This window comes from Rhagoletis pomonella, unplaced genomic scaffold, assembly GCF_013731165.1.
Source record: "Rhagoletis pomonella isolate Grant_MI unplaced genomic scaffold, Rhpom_1.0 Rhpom_scaffold_00001, whole genome shotgun sequence".
Classification (NCBI taxonomy): Eukaryota; Metazoa; Arthropoda; class Insecta; order Diptera; family Tephritidae; genus Rhagoletis; species Rhagoletis pomonella.
The window spans coordinates 49237368-49257628 of NW_023458555.1; the positions used below are offsets into that span (position 1 = coordinate 49237368).

At 34.3% G+C, this 20261-nt stretch overlaps 1 protein-coding gene across 12 annotated transcripts in view; it reads right to left on the reverse strand.

Annotated features, from left to right (window-relative positions):
• Nucleotides 1-20261, reverse strand: part of LOC118745751 (TLD domain-containing protein 2) — a 321509-nt gene that overhangs the window by 212177 nt on the left and 89071 nt on the right. Inside the window, exon 1 of one of the 12 annotated variants that reach the window (XM_036479464.1) lies at nucleotides 5677-5914. The exons of the other annotated variants lie outside the window; for them this stretch is intronic. Within the exon in view, the coding sequence (XP_036335357.1) occupies nucleotides 5677-5729 (53 nt within the window). The 5' untranslated portion in view covers nucleotides 5730-5914. Of the gene's footprint in view, nucleotides 1-5676; nucleotides 5915-20261 lie in introns of those variants that run through there. 12 annotated transcript variants of the gene reach the window in all.

Genomic DNA, 20261 nt, shown 5'->3' on the forward strand with positions numbered 1-20261 from the left:
AATATTTGTTTTTCCGGCAGAATTTTGATATTTACTAGCAAATTGTTAAGTAAATGGTGTCAACTTCTTAAGTCTGTTTCTGCTTAATTTATGCAACGTTAATTAATTGGTGAAACAGTCAATGAATCGGGAAGAAATTCATAAACTCGCAGTGAGTGAGCAAGAAATGCACAAAAATAAATAAAAAATCGATATTTAATATTAATTTAAAATAATTTTAATAGGAAATATTTGCACTGAACACGCGTGGCTTAAAATTACTGGCTACCACAAAGAATGACAATTTAAATACTACATAGAGCGCGAATTTCAGAGTTCAACGCTATTTTCGCTGGGAATCCCATACGGTTAGGTTAGGTTTATCTGGTCGGCGTCGAGATCTCACTAGCGTTGCCAGTTGCAGTCTCATAATAATTTCGCGGAAGAAATTAAAGGCATATGAATATTAAAACTATTCACTTATTTTCTTGCTACACAGCCCAGTCTTTTCAGGCAGGATCTAAAGTAAGGGGAAGGGGGCTAAGGTTAATATACCAATTATTATTTTTCTATCATTTTGCTTTCCATAGTTTTTATGCTAGTAAAGAACGACGTGGATTTTCAGCAAACTTTTCAATTAAGTATAATTTTCTCAATCGTCTCGCGGGGTTTGTTAGACCAGAAAGTCTTTCCTCTCCTATCGTGCTTCTCAGCCATGCAATTACAGTTGCACGACTATACTCAAGCCGTACCTTCCGCCCCATTGAGGCTCTTTATATAAATGTGCATCTTTAAAAACACGTCTAGCAATGGGTTGTGCGCTAGGCTTGTGACAGCTAGGTATACAAGATCCAATGAAAAGGTCAAAATATCCTGGGTTCTCCCCCCCCCCTAACTTTCACGAAACTTTGTTGACCTGGCTGACAGTACCACCACGGAACGGGAAATATTATGAACGTGGAATGATAGTGTTGTATGTGTGGTTGGGCAGAGGAAGCCTCGTCAACTTCATTCTAGGTTCACACCATCAGCGAATGAATTATCCGCATCAAATCTAAGATCGACAACATCAGCTCCATTTGTGCGCGCACTCCGAGGAGAAGGCCGATGGGACCAAAGAGTTCTTCTACTTATGTAGGGATATCCCAGCCTGGATGATAGCACTTCCGCCCACGAAGAGATTTTATCAATTTCGCAGCGCATCGGAACGTGGCAGGTAATAGGACCAGGCACCGGCTTCGAAACAGTGGTTGGCTACTACCACTCACACATGTACAGCTGGTAAGACTAATAGCTCAACAAGCCACCGACGGGAGCTCCGTCAAGAAGAGTGACGTGCAGCTGCTGCAGAGGAATAGGCAGCATACCAAGCCAACCTATTGAAGGGCGCGCAACCTTTGAGCGATACCGGGAAAAGAGAGGAAAGAGAGACGTATTTTTAAGAAAAAGAAAAGGGGGGCAGAAACCCCATTAATGAAGTAGGCATATAAATAAACTATGTCGAAAAATTAGCGTTTTTAGTAATCAATGCTACTGAAACTCAGGGAAAATCTCGAACCTTCAGTGCCTGTCAGACTACCACATCAGTCACAGAGGGTTAAAGTGGTGTAATTTTTTGGCAGTTTGATGCTTAAAATTTGTGCGAAATGTCTCTACAGCATATTTTATTACTTTTTTCCATTAAAGTGCATTAATAACTAAATACATAAAAGTTTATTCACGAATGTTCATAAAACTGCTTTTTTATAACAATTCTTGAAAATATGAACTATGAAGGTCCACGAGGCTTGAGCACACTGGATGGGAGAAATCAATACAAAATATGGGTAGAGTTCTAGGGTTAATATGAAAAAAAAATAAAAATTACCTGAGGAAGCAAGAAGATTTGGAATCATTCCGCCCCCAAGAATGTTGTTGCACTCTGTTATTTTCTGTCTATGGTTTTCGAGTCCACCGCGTTCACAGTCTGGCTTACGTGACTTTGTGCACATGTGCAACATGTCATGACTTTTTTTTTAAGTATTTGTTCTTTATTTACATGCGAGTATGCTGTATGCAACTGCACTGGTCTGTAGCTGCAGACCGCGCAGCTGTTGGTTGTTTTATCAGCTACCCTGCAGGGAAACCACGAATCAGTGAATCAAATTTCTAGTTCCGTTCTAGATCCTTATCGACAAAAACGGGCCAGTTCGATAGTAACTTGATCCCCACCAGTCTAAAATCAGCAAAATGTGGTACTTAAAAAAAAAAAATCTGTTAGATACAGATACCATAGATTGGTAGCGAATTTAGAACTGGTTCGGAACTACCAAAACGGGATACAGTGGGGGTTTGTTTACTTTACATAGATATGTGTTAGGGGACTTTTTCTTTTAAATACGCTTTCATTCTGCACTTCGCAGATACTTTTTCGTAGTTTTGTAATACAAAACAAAAATCGGAAAAAAGATGCAGCGGGAGGCAATTGACACTTCCCAGGAAATCGCGATGTTAAATTCGCCAGTTGCTAGCATGCAAAAGAGAATTAACGCATACTACATAGTCATGGTACTAAATTCTCTAGTATAGAACCAGTTCGGCAGTTGTGCGTTTCCTTACAGGGTACCAATAACAACATACTTTGCACTAACTCACGAATCAGCACAAACGGTCTGACCGCATCTCAGTTGACCTTAATACAAAAATACTTTTCCATTACGAGCCTGCCTGTAAAGGGAGTGCGTGAGTGCGTGAGTGCTCACGTACAAAAGAAGTTAGGCCTAGCCGGTCGGCTTTGTAAGGCATATGTACGAGTGTATTTGTTTACTACTTACTGCGCGCAAAAATTGAATTATGTTTTCCAAAGAAACAGGAAACAAAAAAATCAAAAGGAAATATCTTTAAATGGAAATGGCCTTTGATATGCAGGCTTATGCAGTGCATATGAATTAGTTTTGATTTATGGCAAGCAGTTATTATACATACTTATGTATGTACAGGTACTACAAACATAAATAAATAATTATGTACCTAAATTTCTTGGCGCTTGCCTACGCAAGCCGATAAATGGTGGCAAATTTTTAGTAAAAAATATACCCGGAAAGGAAGATCGGCTGGCGAAACTTTCCATGTGTTTCTTTTAATAATTGTTTTCGGGTTGTACTATATATTATGAACTTAATGCTGGTTTTGTTACCTGCTCAGGGTGGGACGGAGCTAGTTAGCAAATAATTTTATAGTTTATAATTGCAAAAATTTCCGTGTCTTTGGTAAAGCTAGGGATAAAACGATACTAGTAAATTCAAGTACCTACTCGATACTTTTCGTCCGATACCAAGTAATTTTGGTATCGATACTTTTGAACCGAGTACTGTGTAGGTATCGGAAGAATGTACTTGTATCGAAACCCGATTCAGTGACAATTTTATTCCGGACTTTTATTTTCTAATCTAATTATTATTGTGAATATCTAAACATTTATTGAAGCTTAGTTGCCAACGAAAAGAAAGCCCTACAAAGAAAGACCTATTAAAATATCGGTAGCGTTAAGTGAAAAGTTGCTAAGTCCACTTTTTGTGAAATCTCATATTTGGATATAGGAAGCTAGGTAACAGTGCTTGTTTAATTTCTTCCCGTTTATACTCAATCAAAGGCAAATTTATTAAGTCCGAAAGAGGCACAGAAAAAATCGATAGACTCACAAAAAACTGCTACTTCCAAGTACGGGTATCGATACTTCCATGGTATCGTTTTATGCCTAGGCAAAGCGTAATAATAATGCTAATTTAATACTTTCAACTCGTAGATTGGTCGAAAAAAAATTTCAATTTCAAGTGCTTGTGTCTATAAACTAGCGATCTATGCTCTCCTAAGTTTGGCAGTTACATTGTTAATATCAAATTGGAATTTAGTGCTGCGATGTGTAACGATTTATAGTTGATTTTCACCAAGCCTCAACTGCAGTTTATGCCGTTTGAAAAACGGAGATTGCAACTCGAAGGGGGTAATTCCACCTATTAAGTAGAACCAAACGAAAGGAAAAAACCAAAACTTAAGAAAAAAGTCTTGCCGATCACCCCATGTTGGAATTGTTTGCACTTCTCTGAGCTCTTAACTGCAGTTAAGTCTTTGGTGAAATAAGGCAATAAATGGTGAGAATTTGCGTAACTTTTTTATACATTCCAAGGTATCTTTCTATTTACACCTTTGGGATAGAATTATTATAGCATCTGTTTATCGGCCATCTTTTAGAAGTTGGATATGAGAGATATAAATGGAGGAAGCACTGCGACCAGTAGGTCTATTGTGCAATCAGCTCATCACAAGACCGCATGTAGCACTAAAGACTCTATAAATTTCAGAATAGACTCGGTGGTCAGGAATGTACATACATATGTATGTACGTGCTCTTCTCTTGGCCATAGATATACTATCCACCACTCCGTCCTCCATGCAACGGCCTCACACTCCAGGAATAGGTGAAATTATTTCTCTTTGGCGGAGTCCCGAAAGCGACATAGTTCGTTTACCAGATCCCTAGCTTACATATATTAATTCCTAGGCTCTCCTTGGAGAGGTTTAGGAATTGCCTGTGTTTCTTTAGATTGTATCGCCTTAGTAAGCTCTTAGCTTGGCTAAGACCCAAGGCACATTAAACAGGTAGTATCAGTAGAGCAAAAACGACATTTGCGTGTATTTTGTTGTTGCATCTGATATCGAAAGTGTCAACAACTGTTCTGAATTTTTTCTTCTAAATCAAAGCGTGCCATGTGAAAAACAAAAAATTATAAAAAATAAAAAATTGAAATTGCAAAAAATAAAAATTGATGCAACTTTCTTTCCTAGTAAATTTGTTTGCTTCTCGAAGCATTGATCCATCCTTTGCAAGGCCCAGTAATCAGCGGTCGTGCTGCCGAGTTGGGCGAACGTTCCAAAAGCTGCTATTCAATCGCTTGTTTTGTATGGAAAAAGGTTTCACAAGCAAATGGATTTTAACAACTTATAATTTTCGTGAGAAAAAATTAAAAATATTTGACATTTTCGAGACCAAATAATTTGAAAATAAATCAAATCTATCACTGAACAGAAGAATCTAATCGCTTCGATAATTGTTACGAAGGTAAATACATATTTGCACACAGACGAATGGCATAGACTTTCGCTTGGAGGATGCTTGGACAGGTTCCCAAGGGCATTTCCAGCTTGAGTCTAGGGCTATATGAGCAAATCTTACGAGTAGTTTTTTTTAGTGTCACTCTCTTCCGAAATACCGAAATTGGAAATTGTTCATTGTCCCTCGAAAAAATTATAATTGTTTTTTTTTTTTTTTTATAACTTTGGTAATAAAAGTTGGCATCAAATGTGGCATATCTGCAAAGTTTCAAGAGTGTGCCACCAAATAAAAAAATAATTGCAGCAATCACGATATCTATAGCGATTTTTTTTTGTAATTTTTGAAAATTAACAATTTTTTTAATTTTCAAAATATGTGCATTAGCGCTAGTTTATATTTTGACATCTTTAGTATATATTTTTTAAGTCTTAATTTAAATAAAATTTCGCAATGGAGTCTTGTTCTTTACGCAAAACTGAAGATAATGCATTGTCTCGGATAAGTGTGCTATGGCATGCACAAAAACATTGGCTAGTAGCAGGTAGTAAATATAATTCCTTAAAGTTAAGATTATTATTTTTAGTAATTACGAGTACTTTGCTTACCAGTAGGAATGTGTTGCCGTAAAAAAGTGTTGCATTGCTAGTTGTTGCAGCATATAATTGCTTAGTGTTTTGTTTTATAAAAAAATAACACAATTTAAAACTCCGACTAACTTCAATTACTCAAATTAAATTTTTACACTCGTCAACCACATAATTGATTGGTTTCTACGTACATATGTAGGTATATATAGTATGTATTACAATCAACACTTTTATTTTTCTTTTTTTTGATTACCTATAATTTAAATTTTTATTTTTATACATTTTTCCATAAATAAAGTAGTTGGGGATCCAAAACAAAAAAAAAAAGTGCAATTGATAAGTTTACAACGAAGCATATATGAAAAAAAAGGAATGAATTATAAAAATATATATGTAACATTTACGCAAGCTGAATAATTGCTGTTTAAAATAAAAAAAATCTCAATTTTATTCTCAATCATTTAACTGTACATTAGGCTGGTTCTTAAAATACCAACGTACGAAATAAAAACATAAAAATAAAAAAATATCAAAAATTAGGGGTCTCTACTAGAGTTTGAAAAAAATTATTTTTTCTTAAGTTTGTCAAGATTTTCAGCGAAAATTTGTAGAATTTTTGCGTTAAAAAAATATTATTTTCAAACCCCGATAGCGACTCCTAAAAAATTTTCGTGGATGTCTTTGTTTTGCACGGTTCTGCACGTAAGTAGAACAAAATAAACGGGTGTCTTATACAAAATTTAGATGTCAATATTGAAGAACCACCCTAGTACGTACATTAGTACATTGGACCGTGTCACTTTACAAATAAACAAAAAAAATTTGACCATACACCCCTGAGTCCTAAGAAATTGTGGCAGGCAATTTCGAAAAGAAGTTTTTTTTTTTTATCGAGCCTTTTTAAATTTTTCGGTGACACCCCAATTCGGCAATAATTTTTTTAAATTATTCTACTGAAATAGTCAAGAACACTCCCTAGCAAAAGTTTAATGAATTTTGACGAGCTTTTACTTAATGACATTAGGTTGGTATGAACTGCGATCTGGTGGGTAAGTGATAGAACAGGGTAAGTACTTGGTGTTATTCAACTTTGACACACAAATTATTGCCTGCTTGAGATAAGAACATCGATTTATCATACTTTAGGATCCACATTCGGGGAAAAAATATTCAAAATTGAATCGAAATACAATGAAACCTCGATAAATCTAACCTTGGTAAAACGAAACACTCAATTCATATACCAAAATCGATGTTTTGATATTCTGTATATATAACTTCGCCAAATCGAGGTTTCACTGTAATTGTTTTGCAAAAGGATGCAAAAAGGTATAACGAAAAATGTGAAAAGGAGGCCCTCATGTTCGGCAAAAAATGTGCATTACAAATTGCTCTGCAAAAATGCTTTAGACTCAGAGGTGTACGGCGAACTTTTTTTCTGGTACGGTCTATTGTACATACATATGTACATCCCCATGGGCATATGTATGTATGTCAACAATGATTGCAAATCGATCCATCATATGGTACCTGGCACACGAGTTAAACAATTGCTTGCTGATGCTTTGCGATTTATGAGATCTTGCGTCACAATCAATTTTGGAAAGTCAAATTGTATTCCCTTAGCCATATATATGTACATATGTAATCTATCTAAATAATATACGTAAGTACATATCTACATTTATAATCATACACATGAAAGGTACACATGTACGCATGCCGTCTGAGTGCAAACATGGAACTTCAACGGTCACTCCACCCTTATTGTTTTTCGATTAGAAAGTAAGGACAAAGCTATAAACAAAGATGTAAAAGTTGAACAAAGAGCAGTAAAATGCCGAATCTATCACCTGTTTGACATTTAATGCAGTAAAATTATGAAACAAATATGTATAGCAAAGATCGCCCAGAATATGCGCCATATAGAGATTGCCATTTATCAACTAATTTGTCAGCGGCATAATTAAAAACTGTTGTGCATTTAAATTTTTTTTTTTATTTTTTGCCTTTGCGACTTCCATAGGTCTACTAATACTATTTCTACACAATCTGCATACATATTTACGTACATAAATATGTAGTGTGCTATATGTGCTCATCACGAGTATTTATTAAACAGAACCAAGCTACTATGACGCGCTACCTTTCCAAATCATGTGCCAAGCGCTGCGAGTAAGCCGTATTCCATATACATACATACGTACCCTGAAGGAAGCGAGTGATTTTTTAAATCAACTAATTGAAAGATTACTTTGAACAAATGCAGTGAGTGTTGAAGTTTCGAATTTTGATTCTATTTTTACTCAAAGAAACAATTTGTGTTTTGGAAGTATGAAAAAGCATCTGTGAAGTGCAGAACGAAAGCGTATTCAAACGAAACATACTGACTTTGAAGTACTTTGAGCCAAATGCATTTTAAAGTAGTTGAAATCAAATGCAGATTCGGATAATTGACTACTTCCTAGGACATTGCCATGTTAAGTAAATAAGTTCGTTGCAGGTGAAAAAGTGAGAATTTCAATTAGTTATTATTGAAAATAAAGTTATATATAGACACTTTAAAAGTAATTTAATTTCCTGCAGGGTGTGGATGAGTTATGTATTAACGTATGTTTGTATGTAGGTAATTTAACTGAGACAAATTCCCATAGCGATAACAGCTACAAGTATCTGTGTCTAGGTTATCAGCCACCTACAGCCTTGACGTTGGCAAGTTGACTTTTCGAGATAATTTTCTTCAAAGACACGCGCACATTCATATAACGAAAGAAGAGCCAGATTTTTCTTTTATTGAAATGGAAAAAACAAATTTTCGAACGGATTAAGAAAGTTAGATGTTTCAGGCTGAGACTTATGGATGTGTATGTATGTATGTAATAGACATGGCGGCAAAGATGGTAAGTTAGATCGACCCGGATCCATATAAACTTGTCTTCATTGTGGACAGTAAAGCTGCTTTCAAAGGCCTGGGGTCGATAACGTTTAACTATATCTGAGTTCAGAAATTTACGACAGCACATAGTCAAACTTTCCGCGGTCCCTGGATACAAATTGGTATAGCGTGGAATGAGGAAGCGGACGAGTGCACGGGAAAGGAGTTCGAGATAGCATTAGAGCAAATGGCGCTGCTCCGCGCTAACTCTGACCACTGCTTGTCGAACGAATAAGATGGAGTTTGCTATAGCTCTTAAAGCGCCGAACGTTCTTTTTCTCAAAGGAATACCAACAGGACATTGGATTATAGGCCAGATGGCCGCTAGGATCGCAGTTCCGCAAAACGATTTCTGATACAGTTCAGAGATGAAGAAGACATACAATCCACGCGGCATTTCCTGTAGTGGAGAAAACGTTTCGAATTTCTGAGGACCACTACTTCGAGAGCTAAGACAGCTTAGGAAAAACTCACTTAAAGTGTGTTCACATATAAATATAATCTCAATTAAAGCTCGTTTTTTAATCATCCCGCCAAATTTGTTTTGCTTGTTATTCTCACATCTCAAGGAAAAGTTAAGTTTCTTCTTCGTGCCACCGTGATCACTTTTTTCTGCTATATTAAGCAATTTAAATATATGTAATCTTAATATTTTACTAAAATCTCCTTTACAAACCTCTTTTCCTTGCTAGTGTCCTATTTTGTTTACTTCTATTCGCAAAAATAATCGATACAACTAGGTTGGACACCGAAAAGTTATCGGTTTAATCTGAGATTATTTTATAATTACAGATTAACGAGGAACGAATTTTGTATGGCTAATCTCTTTCTCTAATCACAGATTAGGGAGTTAAGCTCGAAAATGAGGATAATCTACTTATATGTAAACCTAGTATTAGAGTATCTGGCAGGCTTCCCAAGAATATTAGGATCAGGAAAAAGACATGTAGGAGCAGGTATTGGAAAACCATTTATTGGGCACCACAATGGGCTTGTGCGGTCTACCAGAGAACTCTTAACCACTAATCAATGCTTCTTTCTACACCAGATGACTTCTAGATTTAAGCATCGCTAAATGATGTTGACGACTTGTGTCTTAAGTTGAATAATTCAGCCTTATCATGAGTTTCATTTTCCCTTAACCAGAACACTTTACACTATTTGTTTCCATGGTTTTACTATGGGCGGATGACAAATTTTCTGGTGAAACTCAGGATAAGGCAGATTATTCCTCAGACTTTCTAAGCTTTTTTGTACCACAAAAGCTAACAATACAAAATCGTTTTTTTACTATTTTGATGAAGGCGTATAAACTGAATTTAGGCATACGGAGCTATGATACAACAAAAACATTCGTAAAAAATTAAAATTTTTAAATATAAAAATCGTCACCAAAGCATGAATAAGGAAGAAGGTTTTCAAATTAATTATCTGGGCAGTACTTGGGGAACTTGACTGAGCGATTCTAGAGTATGCTAAATTTCAGAACTGTCAGGTCGTCGCACTTTTGATTGCCACGGGATGCCTTCTAAAGACACCAAATCAACATTTACTCAGTAAAAAGCTTATTTCTCCCATTAGGGAACATAATAGCATGCCCAGCAAGTATATTCTTTTGGGTAGTAGCTCCAGCAGGCACTTGATTGAAGCTGATTCACCTGTCAGGCATATTTGAAGCCACCTGATGATTCTTAAATAAGTACAATACAATAAAATCCCCATGACTGCTGTGATCGTGTCCCACACGAAGATCTCGAGCTGCCCCTCCTGAGACCAACGTTCCTTCACTTATCTCCGTTCTGCATATTGTAAGTATTAGACCGAACTCTTAATTATCCAGAATAAAACTCAACTCACTCTAAGTATTTAATTATGGGAAGATGTCCTGTACGATACATACTAACCACCTCTTCAGATGCCCGCGCGAACCAACCCATCTAATGCCTAGAGCTAGTAAACTGCGACAATAACAACATAAAGCAGACTGAGTAATCTTTTTCGGAAACAAGTTAATAAGAGCAGTAAGAACACCAAAATGTAACGAGTTTTATATGAAACAAAAAATACTGTCAGAAAAGTAGCCAGAAAGAATAGGTTTTCATATCAGTACAAGGCTTTACATTTTTGCAGTTGTCTTAGAAGTATAGATGAGCAGATGAGTAGAAATATAGATATAACAAATGGCTCTTTTCCATCGCAGCGATAAGTTTCTCATAATAGTCGGTAGGATCGTCGAGATATAGAAGTCAAGTAATAAGTTCAATGAAATTCAAGGTCAAAGTCTGTTTAAAATCATGTGAGCAGAAGGAAGCTAGAATTCACTGAAAGGTGTTGAAATAAGCTGAGTTAACAATAAACCAATTTCACACATAAATAATATCAATCAACCACAAACCTTCATTAGCTTAACCCTTCTGTTACATTAAAAGCAACTTACACGTAATACATTAAGGTCACGAAATGACCTTTCATATATTTTGATAGGACAAGTACAGAAAATACGTTAATATGTACAAAAAACAAACTTTTTTTTCAAATTTAAATTTAGGTTTGAATTCTGCAGGATGTCGCAAAGTTATTTTATGTAATTATTTTCAGTTTAGAAAATATTGACAATTTTGAGTCAAAAAGGTCACGAAATTACCCGAATGTAACAGAAGGGTTAACTCTGCATTGTTCCACTAGAGATACTCAAACGAAAATCAGAAATATTTATATAAAATATTTACAACTTAAATCCTCCAACCACTGCAACAGCGCAATTCAAGCGAAGACCATTCAATGCATTCTTTTTTCTAAACACAACGACACTGTGCGAATAATTGAGAAGAAATTCCGCTGTGATTGCATGACAACTTGACAGATCTCTCAATTACGCCAGCCAAAGCCGGAACATGTTAGTGGCAAAATTCCTGTTTATTCAGTAGTTTATTTATTATATTATTTAAAATTTGTTTGTGTACGTAATAAATTAGGAGTTAAATGCTAAACATTTGAGTAAATAAAGTCATGGTGTTTTGTCGTCACAAATTTCACATGATGTTTTCGAGATTAGCGGGCGATAAAGTGATTTCTGACATAAAAATTAAGGTAGGTTTTTTTTAACGAACTACTTTACTGGGTGTTCTTTTCGGCAAATAAAAATTAGAAATTAGAAGACAAAATGTTGGCCATAAATAGTGAGCGTAAAACTTCTATTTACCAAGCTTGATATTATTTACCAGAAAACACACAGAGGCACCCCGCCATACATATTTCCTACAGAGAACATATAAGCCAACAGAGAAACGCATAAATTCTTTCGTAATTTTGCTTTCGTTTACACAGTTCCGTTTTTATCATTTCCTTCATTAATTCATAATGTAAATAAAAAATTAAAATCTGAACAACTGCCAATTGAAAAAATTACGGAGGAGAAGAACAGGAAAAAGATTCGCATTACACTAATTTTTGCCAATTGAAATCACAACAGAGCAGATTCGAACGATAAATTAAGCAAATAAAAGTATGATGGACAAAGTTGCCGGAAGATAGTGGGAAATGGAGCCAAAAGCAGTTATGCAGTTTTAATTTTGTAATTTGTGTCTCTTTTTGCAATCGAATACAGAGTAGAAGAATTGCAGAATACGCCGCTTTCAGCATTTTATATCCGCACATGTAGCGGATGTTTGGAAAATTAAACTAAAATCCATAAGCAAGTAAATCTGCTTTAATCTTGAACTACCAACATACATATGTACATATGTACATAGTTGCGTTAGATCAACTTCCAGTGGCGGCGAAAACACCGCAGTTAGTCTACTCAACGCGTAATACGCATTTAATTTTATTGCTTAGCCTCAGATATTTAGATCTGAATTTGTAGATTTTTCCGGTTTTTTTTACTTAAAATAAGTACTAAGCTTTATAAAAATATTTAATGTCTCTAAAACAACTATTTACCGTTCAAATATTACAATGGCAGTGCAAAGTGCCATTTCTTTGAGAAAAGGCTCTCTTAGCCTGTTCAGATTTAACAAACAATTTTTTTACAATTTGTAATGTAATGTAGAAAATATTCAAATTTTTTAATTTTTGTTATCCTAAACTGAATTTCTTTTTGCAAATTTTGAAGTTATGTAGCCTTATTAAGTAGAATTTTAGATGTTATTTTGTCTTTTGCTGGGAAGGATTTATAAATTTATTTACACAAAATCGTTTTTGCGTCACCTATCGAGTTTTTAAGGAAATTGATGATTTAAATTTTAACTCAAAATTTTTCAGCGTATAACTTTTTCTATCATTTTTTTAAAAACCCATTTAACTTCGCTTTTTTCAATCATCTGGTCACACTGACTATACTATAAAAAAATTTAGTAATTTCAAGTTGATTGATTAAATTATAGATGCTTTTGATTGGGGCATTCCGCCGAACAGATGTTCACCATATTTACTAATATATGTACATATCAATTAGCTGTCGCAAAATTTGCGCAAACATTTAGCCTCATTTGTGCTAGTTGTTGCGAAGTCAGCTGATGCTGACTGCAGCTGAAGAATTGTACACCTTTGAACAGCTGCTGCGTGGCAAGCTGGACACGTATGTACATTAGGGTGGTCCAAAAATGCCTGAAAAAAGTGAAGTCGGAATTTTTATGCTCTCACCCTCTAGGATTGTTCTATACCGAAAACAATATATCCCTATTTTTATTTTGAAATCAAAAAATTTTTAGAGGTCGCTCAAAGCGCTCAAAGTTTTCTGTGTATTTTAGTTGGAGAAAAAAACAAGTTTTCGTAGAAATGGTGTGGAATTCTTAGCAATCAATATTTTTCCATCTGAAAACTCTGCTTCTCTGCAGGTGATTCCCTAGAATAATACCCGATTCTTTATTTAACCATATTTGCATAGTAACTACACTTAATAGATAGGCCAAAATCCCCCTACAACCCCAAAAAATTCAATGGCGGGACCAATAAAAAATCGTTAGTAATGGAAAATGGGTAAGTAAACAATTGCCTATTTTTACGAAAAGTTGTTTTTCCCCATATAAAATACGTGGAAAACTTTAAGCGCTTTGAGCGACCTCTAAATATTTTTTGGTTAAAAAAGGGGTATATATTTCGCCGTAGAACAATACTAGGGCGTGAGAGCATTAAAATTCCGACTTTACTGTTTTTGGACCAACCCAATGGACGGCTGCGTGTAGAGGCCGGCAACTTGGCGCAACAAAGTGGCGACTTTACCTGCCACAACATCACTTTGAATGTTGCTCCGTATCAACATTTCGCAACGTGGCCATTTAACACACTCACGCAAGCGCTCATCAGCTCATCTCAGCCATTCCTAGCACCATAAAGATTGACGCAATGCTAATAAATTTATGATTGCTCACATGCTGATGCTGTTAATTATGGCGGCGATGATGCTGTTGGTGTTAGGAGTTAGTAGTTACGGTGCCATTGATATGTCGGCTGATGATGACATCGCATAACTCTACAAAAATAAAGAAATATTTGGCGCTTACATATTTGTTAGTGCATGGTAGAGCATCTCCCTAAATACTGGGACCTACCTCTGAGAAGCTTTTTCGTGGCAGAAATATGTGTTCCGAAATGCATCAAGCTAAAAGTGAAGTTAATTGCAAGAATTCGTCATTCGAATCGATTTAGACTGGGACCTTTGCTAAGGTCGTAAAATTTATTCTCTTCACTGTGGTCATAAATTTGTGAAATGCAGTACATATTTATTGCTCCCATTAGTCAATTATGAGCTTTTAAACAGATCCATTTTATTGCAAATGCACTTTAAAAGGCAATCCACTTCATTTAAAGAGGTTTTAAAATTTTGCGTCTATTAAAAATACGTATGTAGGTATAAAATTTCTGAATGCTCGCAATTCAATATGGACAGGTTCCCACAATATGTATGTGAGTACATTCATACCCTGCAAAAAATCGTACGACTAACCTCTAAAAAGAGTATTCCAGGATTAGTATTCATGGAGATCAATTATGCCCCGACTCACCTCTAACGGGTAAAATTTAATATTTAATGCTATGTACGCCGCTAAGCAACGAAATTTCAAATGCGGCGTTGGCATATACCTAGACTAGATTTTATTTTTATTTTTCAAAAGCGACTACTCCTTTTTTTATATCCGTTGGGGTTCAAAGGGTGCAATTATTCTCTGCATAGGACATGCTCGAACAGCATGGATCAGTTCACTCCATATAATCAGATCAAAAGTTGTGCTAGTCGCAGTTTTTGCAGCGTATTGCTGAACAGTAATTGCTTTCATTTACTTTGCCATAGTATCAAAAACTCAAGAAGACGATTATGGTGTAAGAATATTCGCAGCATCTTGTAAACCAATTACAGGTGTTTTAGAAATCTAAATGTGCCTTCCACTGATTTAAACACACTAATATGAGCTTCTCTTATACCAGTCACGTTCGTAAAACAAAAAAAGCGTCGATTATCAAAATTGTGAATCATCGTGGCGTTATGGTCTGATTATGTATACTTCGCATAAATTTCAAACGTATTCCATTACCCAGAAATTAGCAGAGCTTGTAAAAAATTGGCGATCTGTTGACTTGAGATTTTGTCGAGCTTAAAAAAAAATTTCATGTCCTCCGCTGTTCTCTGATTTTAATTGAATATATTTTTTTGTGCAAATTCATAGGAGCACCGTGGAATTTTCAATATTTTGAAAAGCTTATATTTTGAAAAGTTTTGAACCGATTTTCAAAGTATGGATATGTTTGGAAAGGCAATTGAAAGTCCTTTGATTTGAAATGTGTATCTGTATTAGATATATACATCGTCGTTTAAAGTACAAAACCGCGTATCAACAAAATACAAATCCCCGTATGTGAGGTTGCATAAATTATTTTCTAAAGAGTAAAAACACCCGTATTTCAAAATGGTTCTCTTTTTTAAAAAGCAATCGCATTTCCGGCTAGCATATTTCAGGTTAAGGATTGAGCCAAGAGTTTGTGTGAGCAAATCCAATTTTTGGCAGCAAATGTTAGTTACGCGATTTTGCTGAATGACGATACGCGGTCTTGTACTTTAAACGACGATATATATACAAATTATGGCAATTTTGATTAAATGAAAATATGTTTTTCTTACAAAAAATACGATACTCTGCAGGCGAACATTTGGAAGAAAATATCGCGCTAATTTTTATTGAAAATGTTTATTTTATATTAAATGCGCACAAAACAAGCACAAAATATCGAATGCTTTACTTTATATGAAGAGAATAAATTAATCTCAAAAATTGTTTATGTTTGTTTTTTCACCTTTTTTAAATCTAGTTGTGCACAAATTCGCCAAAAATCGTGTCACATGGCAACACTCGATTGGTTTGGCAGCACTTTCAGCAAAAATGTGAATAAGCTAGTGCTTTCAATTGCAATTACACCATGCAATTTTCATTTCCGAAAGTGATTTCTGCAAATCCACAAAAAGGATTTTACACGGGAAAGTAGGATTTCATTATTTTGCTTTCTTTGTACACTTCTCAGTATTCCAATTTTAGTATGGCGGCTCGACCACAACCTCTACAGCCCCACAAATCAGGTTCTTGGATAATTTTTACCTGCTGGAACCAACGGTGAAAGAAAAAACTTTACAGTACCAATTACAATTTTGCAATTAAATACGAATGTGACCCACTCATAAAACTGTAAAAGTAAATTTTATCTATCGTTTATCGATACATTTGCTGTTTCATGTTTAAATTCATATTTTCGCTTTAAGTTATGTAAAGTACTTTACTATGGGCTGGTTTCTCCAACTCAACTTAACTTAGTTTAGCCACTTTTTGGACTTAAGTCAAAAGTTAGCCTACGTTTTACACAGCTTATTCTTGGCTTAACTAAGTTGAGTTGGAGAAACCAGCCCTATACGATAAACACCTTTTAAATGTTTGTAAATCTCTGGGCGATTTTTGTGTTATGTTTTAAAAATATTTGTGAATTGTTATAGTCTGAACACATTGAAAAAGACGACCACAGCTGCAAAAGTTCGTCATAAAAGGAGAGGAAGAATCTTATCTGTCACTCGAAAAATATAAATACATCTAAGCCGCCCACAACCAAAGTCGTGGTGTAACTCTGTCACCGCCAAAATAATTATCTATAGCTCGTTTTTTAAATGTGCTCATAAAAATTTGGTAATTTTTTTTTTGAGTTTGGTAAATTTTTTTTACACCTCCGCAAAGAAAAAACACCAAAACGATACTCTCAGTAGCTAAGCTCCACTAAGTATTGATTCCCGTAAACGGTTAAATACTAAACAATTTATTGTGCACTTTATTAGTAATCTTAAAAAATTGCTGTGCCATTTTCAACAGCTGTATGAATTCAAGAACACTACAGGTGAGTCAGAAAAATGTATGCCAAGGCAGCAAAAATCGTTTATGTACGTGCAGTGAAAGAGGTAAATCTCAGAATAGAGCAGAGAGTTATTTAATCTAGTTTGATTGTGAGTGGAAAGAAAAAATTAGTAAAAGTAACCAAAGAAAGAGCTAGAGAGAGATGGAGAGATAAAGAACCGTTGTTTATAAATATGTATGTAGTTATGTACAGAGACTCAAACAAGTGACCACGTCTTGATTTTGCTTTAAATATTCATAATGTTTTTCGAGTAAAGTTTTTTTTTGCTATTTTTCTATAAAAATATTAAATAGCCGAGTTTGTGTTGTTGCTTTGCGTGTATTTTGTCATTTAAGCGAGTGTTCTTTTGTAGCTCGGTTGCAAAAGAATGCACCTAATATATCAACGCCAGTTTGTGTAAATTGCGCTTGTAATGTAACAACTCAAAAACAATATCTGTGCAGATTGCATACCCAAAAATGTTCTAAAGATTAGATTAAAAAGTTGACATTTTGATGTAAATTTTTTTGAATTTGCCTAAATTTTATATAAATTTTGAAACTGTGATTTATACGGTTTTGGTTGAAGCTTGGACGGTATAGAAAAATACTTAGCTCTAAAAACGTTGAGAAGATTAAAAAAAAATCAAGACCTTGCTTAATTGCAATGAGGAACAATCGTACGGTACCGTTTCCCATTGTATTTTTTTTCAGTTTTGCGTTGAGTCCCTTTTCTTATGAGTGATATGTGCCTTGACTATTCCTACGAAGCCAGATATTTAGAAAACTGCTGCGCTTACGAGAGTTATAAATATAGAGAATATGAAACAACAAGGATTTTGGATTACTTATCAGACAGATGGCATTCGAATGGAGCCACAAGAATCATTAGAATAGCCTTTCCTTTGAATTTAAGGGACATTTCAGAACTACAAAAAATTTGGGTGGTTCTATGGGATGTTTTAAGGTACTTAGTCAGGTAGATATCAGGATTGTTGCTGGCAAACAGAAAGGAAACTACATGCTCTGATAACATATGTAGTCTATAGGGTATTCAAGTTCTAATGGTAAAAATTCTTCTTTTCTTAAGAAGTGATATGCATTTTAGTACAAAGTGGAATTTAGAGGTAATATCGTTTACTATTCACTTTTGACATGTTTGACCGAATCCATGTCTCTTAACAAGGCCACACCGGCTGCCGGTTTTCGAACACAACAAACAAATAAATATTGACACATGTGACAGTTACTCAAATGTGAAAAATAAATAATGACAACAATTTGATATGTTCAGTTTCAAAGTGTAAACAGAAGCCACAGCCAATAACAAAACTGGTTAGCAAGCAAATACATACTTATGTATGTATGGAAAGAGAAATGGAATAAAAAGTAAATGAAAATTGTGCAAAATGTTTAAAGAACGTGGTCGTGCGAATGAATTTAAATACATAAAGAGCTACAATGAGCCGATTAAATTTATAACCATATTTTATTGCTTTATGTGCTTATTTATTGTATGCATGTTTTTATGTATGTATACAAATATAAAACAGCTGTCGTCAAAGATAGGCGGGTTTTTTTTCTCCAAAAATTTTCTAAGTATTTGCACTAGCGCCTGAGCAAAGTCTGTATTATTTATTAGATATTTTGTTTTAGTATTAGAATCATGAAAAATATTTGCCCATACCTGCGCACAATTTTTGGTAAAAAAATATGGCCAACGTAATACCTACGTTTAGCTACGGTTTGTTTGCACAGCAATGAGATAAGCAACTTTTTATCAAAACTTCGCTACACAAAAAAAAACTTCTGTCATGCAATGCAAATTGTGAATTGTTTCTGTTGGCTGCTAAGCATTGTATTTTTAGAAAACTTGAAAAAATATAAGAAAAAACATTTAGCCGCCGCACATTTGCAACGCAGTACGCTTGAGATAAGCTCGATATGAGGGTACTGTGAAACGTTTTCAGCAAAGATGGCAATCGAAAAAGTTTAAATCATTTTTTCTGTTATATGGACAGAAAGTAATTTAAGAGAAATTTAAGATTTTTCAAATGGCTTTGAAATAATTTTTTTGCAGGGACAGAAATAAAACTATTTTTCAAAGTCTTTATTAAAAAATCGACATGTCTTAGGTAAAAAATGCACATGCTTTTCTTTTTATATTCTGTTATAATTTCACAAATTCCTATTTTCGAAGTTTAACCGATTTATTTCTCAAGAGAAATACATAATTATATATTGATTTTTAATTTCTTCATTAGGAATAATAGTTATCTCTTAGAGCGAAAAAATCATAAAATAATCATTTTGGATATTCATAATTGACTGGTTATCTAGTTAAAAATTATTACTCTATAGTGTATTTGATTGTTGTAAAGTGAATAAAAAATATAACCAGATAGCCAACCAGATTATTTTTGATCGAAAAATATGTATAAATCTAATTGTTAAATTTTTTTTTCGGCGAAACAAATAAAACTCAATAGTTTTGGCCTATACTAGCCCCGGCATCGGCCGATTAATCGGTTGGACTCTAAAGTGGTGTCGCATATAATCCATTTGAAGTTTGGTAAAATAAGCCCATGGCTAGGTTATATATATTAAAAACCTTAGGGTATAGGTTATTTTTTCGAAGTGCCAATACAGTAGAAGCAGTAGGTGGTTTGAATTTTCGAAATGTTCTAAGTACTATAAATTTTTTTTTAGGCAAAAATGATTCAAAACAATTAAAAATTATAGTATTTTTTAATGTTATCTGTTATACAGGATTCTTTTCTTTTTTAAGCTTATTTATGTCTTTGTTTTTATTTTTATTTCCAGGAATCATTAGCCCAAATTCAAAGCTCGCGGTCTATGCCTAAAAAATTTTGTTTATAATAACTCGAGGATTCTAATTTCTGAGAAATATAAAAATTTAAAAAAGCAAAAGAATAAAGTTTTTTGGTCTTTCTGGTTTTCTATTTTGGCAAAATTTCTCGAGCTCAAATTTGAATTTTTCTTCTGTTTATTTACCACAAGTTTTATTTGTCTTTGTTAATAAAAAAAAAAACGAATTTAATTTAAATTTGTTTAATTTTTTGTTTTTACCGTTATACATTTATTATACTTTGACTGTATGATTTGTTCTACATACATATAGGGCTAAATGCGTCTAAATATGTACATATATTTTTTAATTTTCTTTTTAATAGAATAGTATTTTTCCAATTTAGAATTTAGTTAAAAAAATTAATCATCAAACTTAATGTTTTTTAAATGAGTTTTTTTTTAATTCTTCTTTTTTTTGACTAGCTGATAAA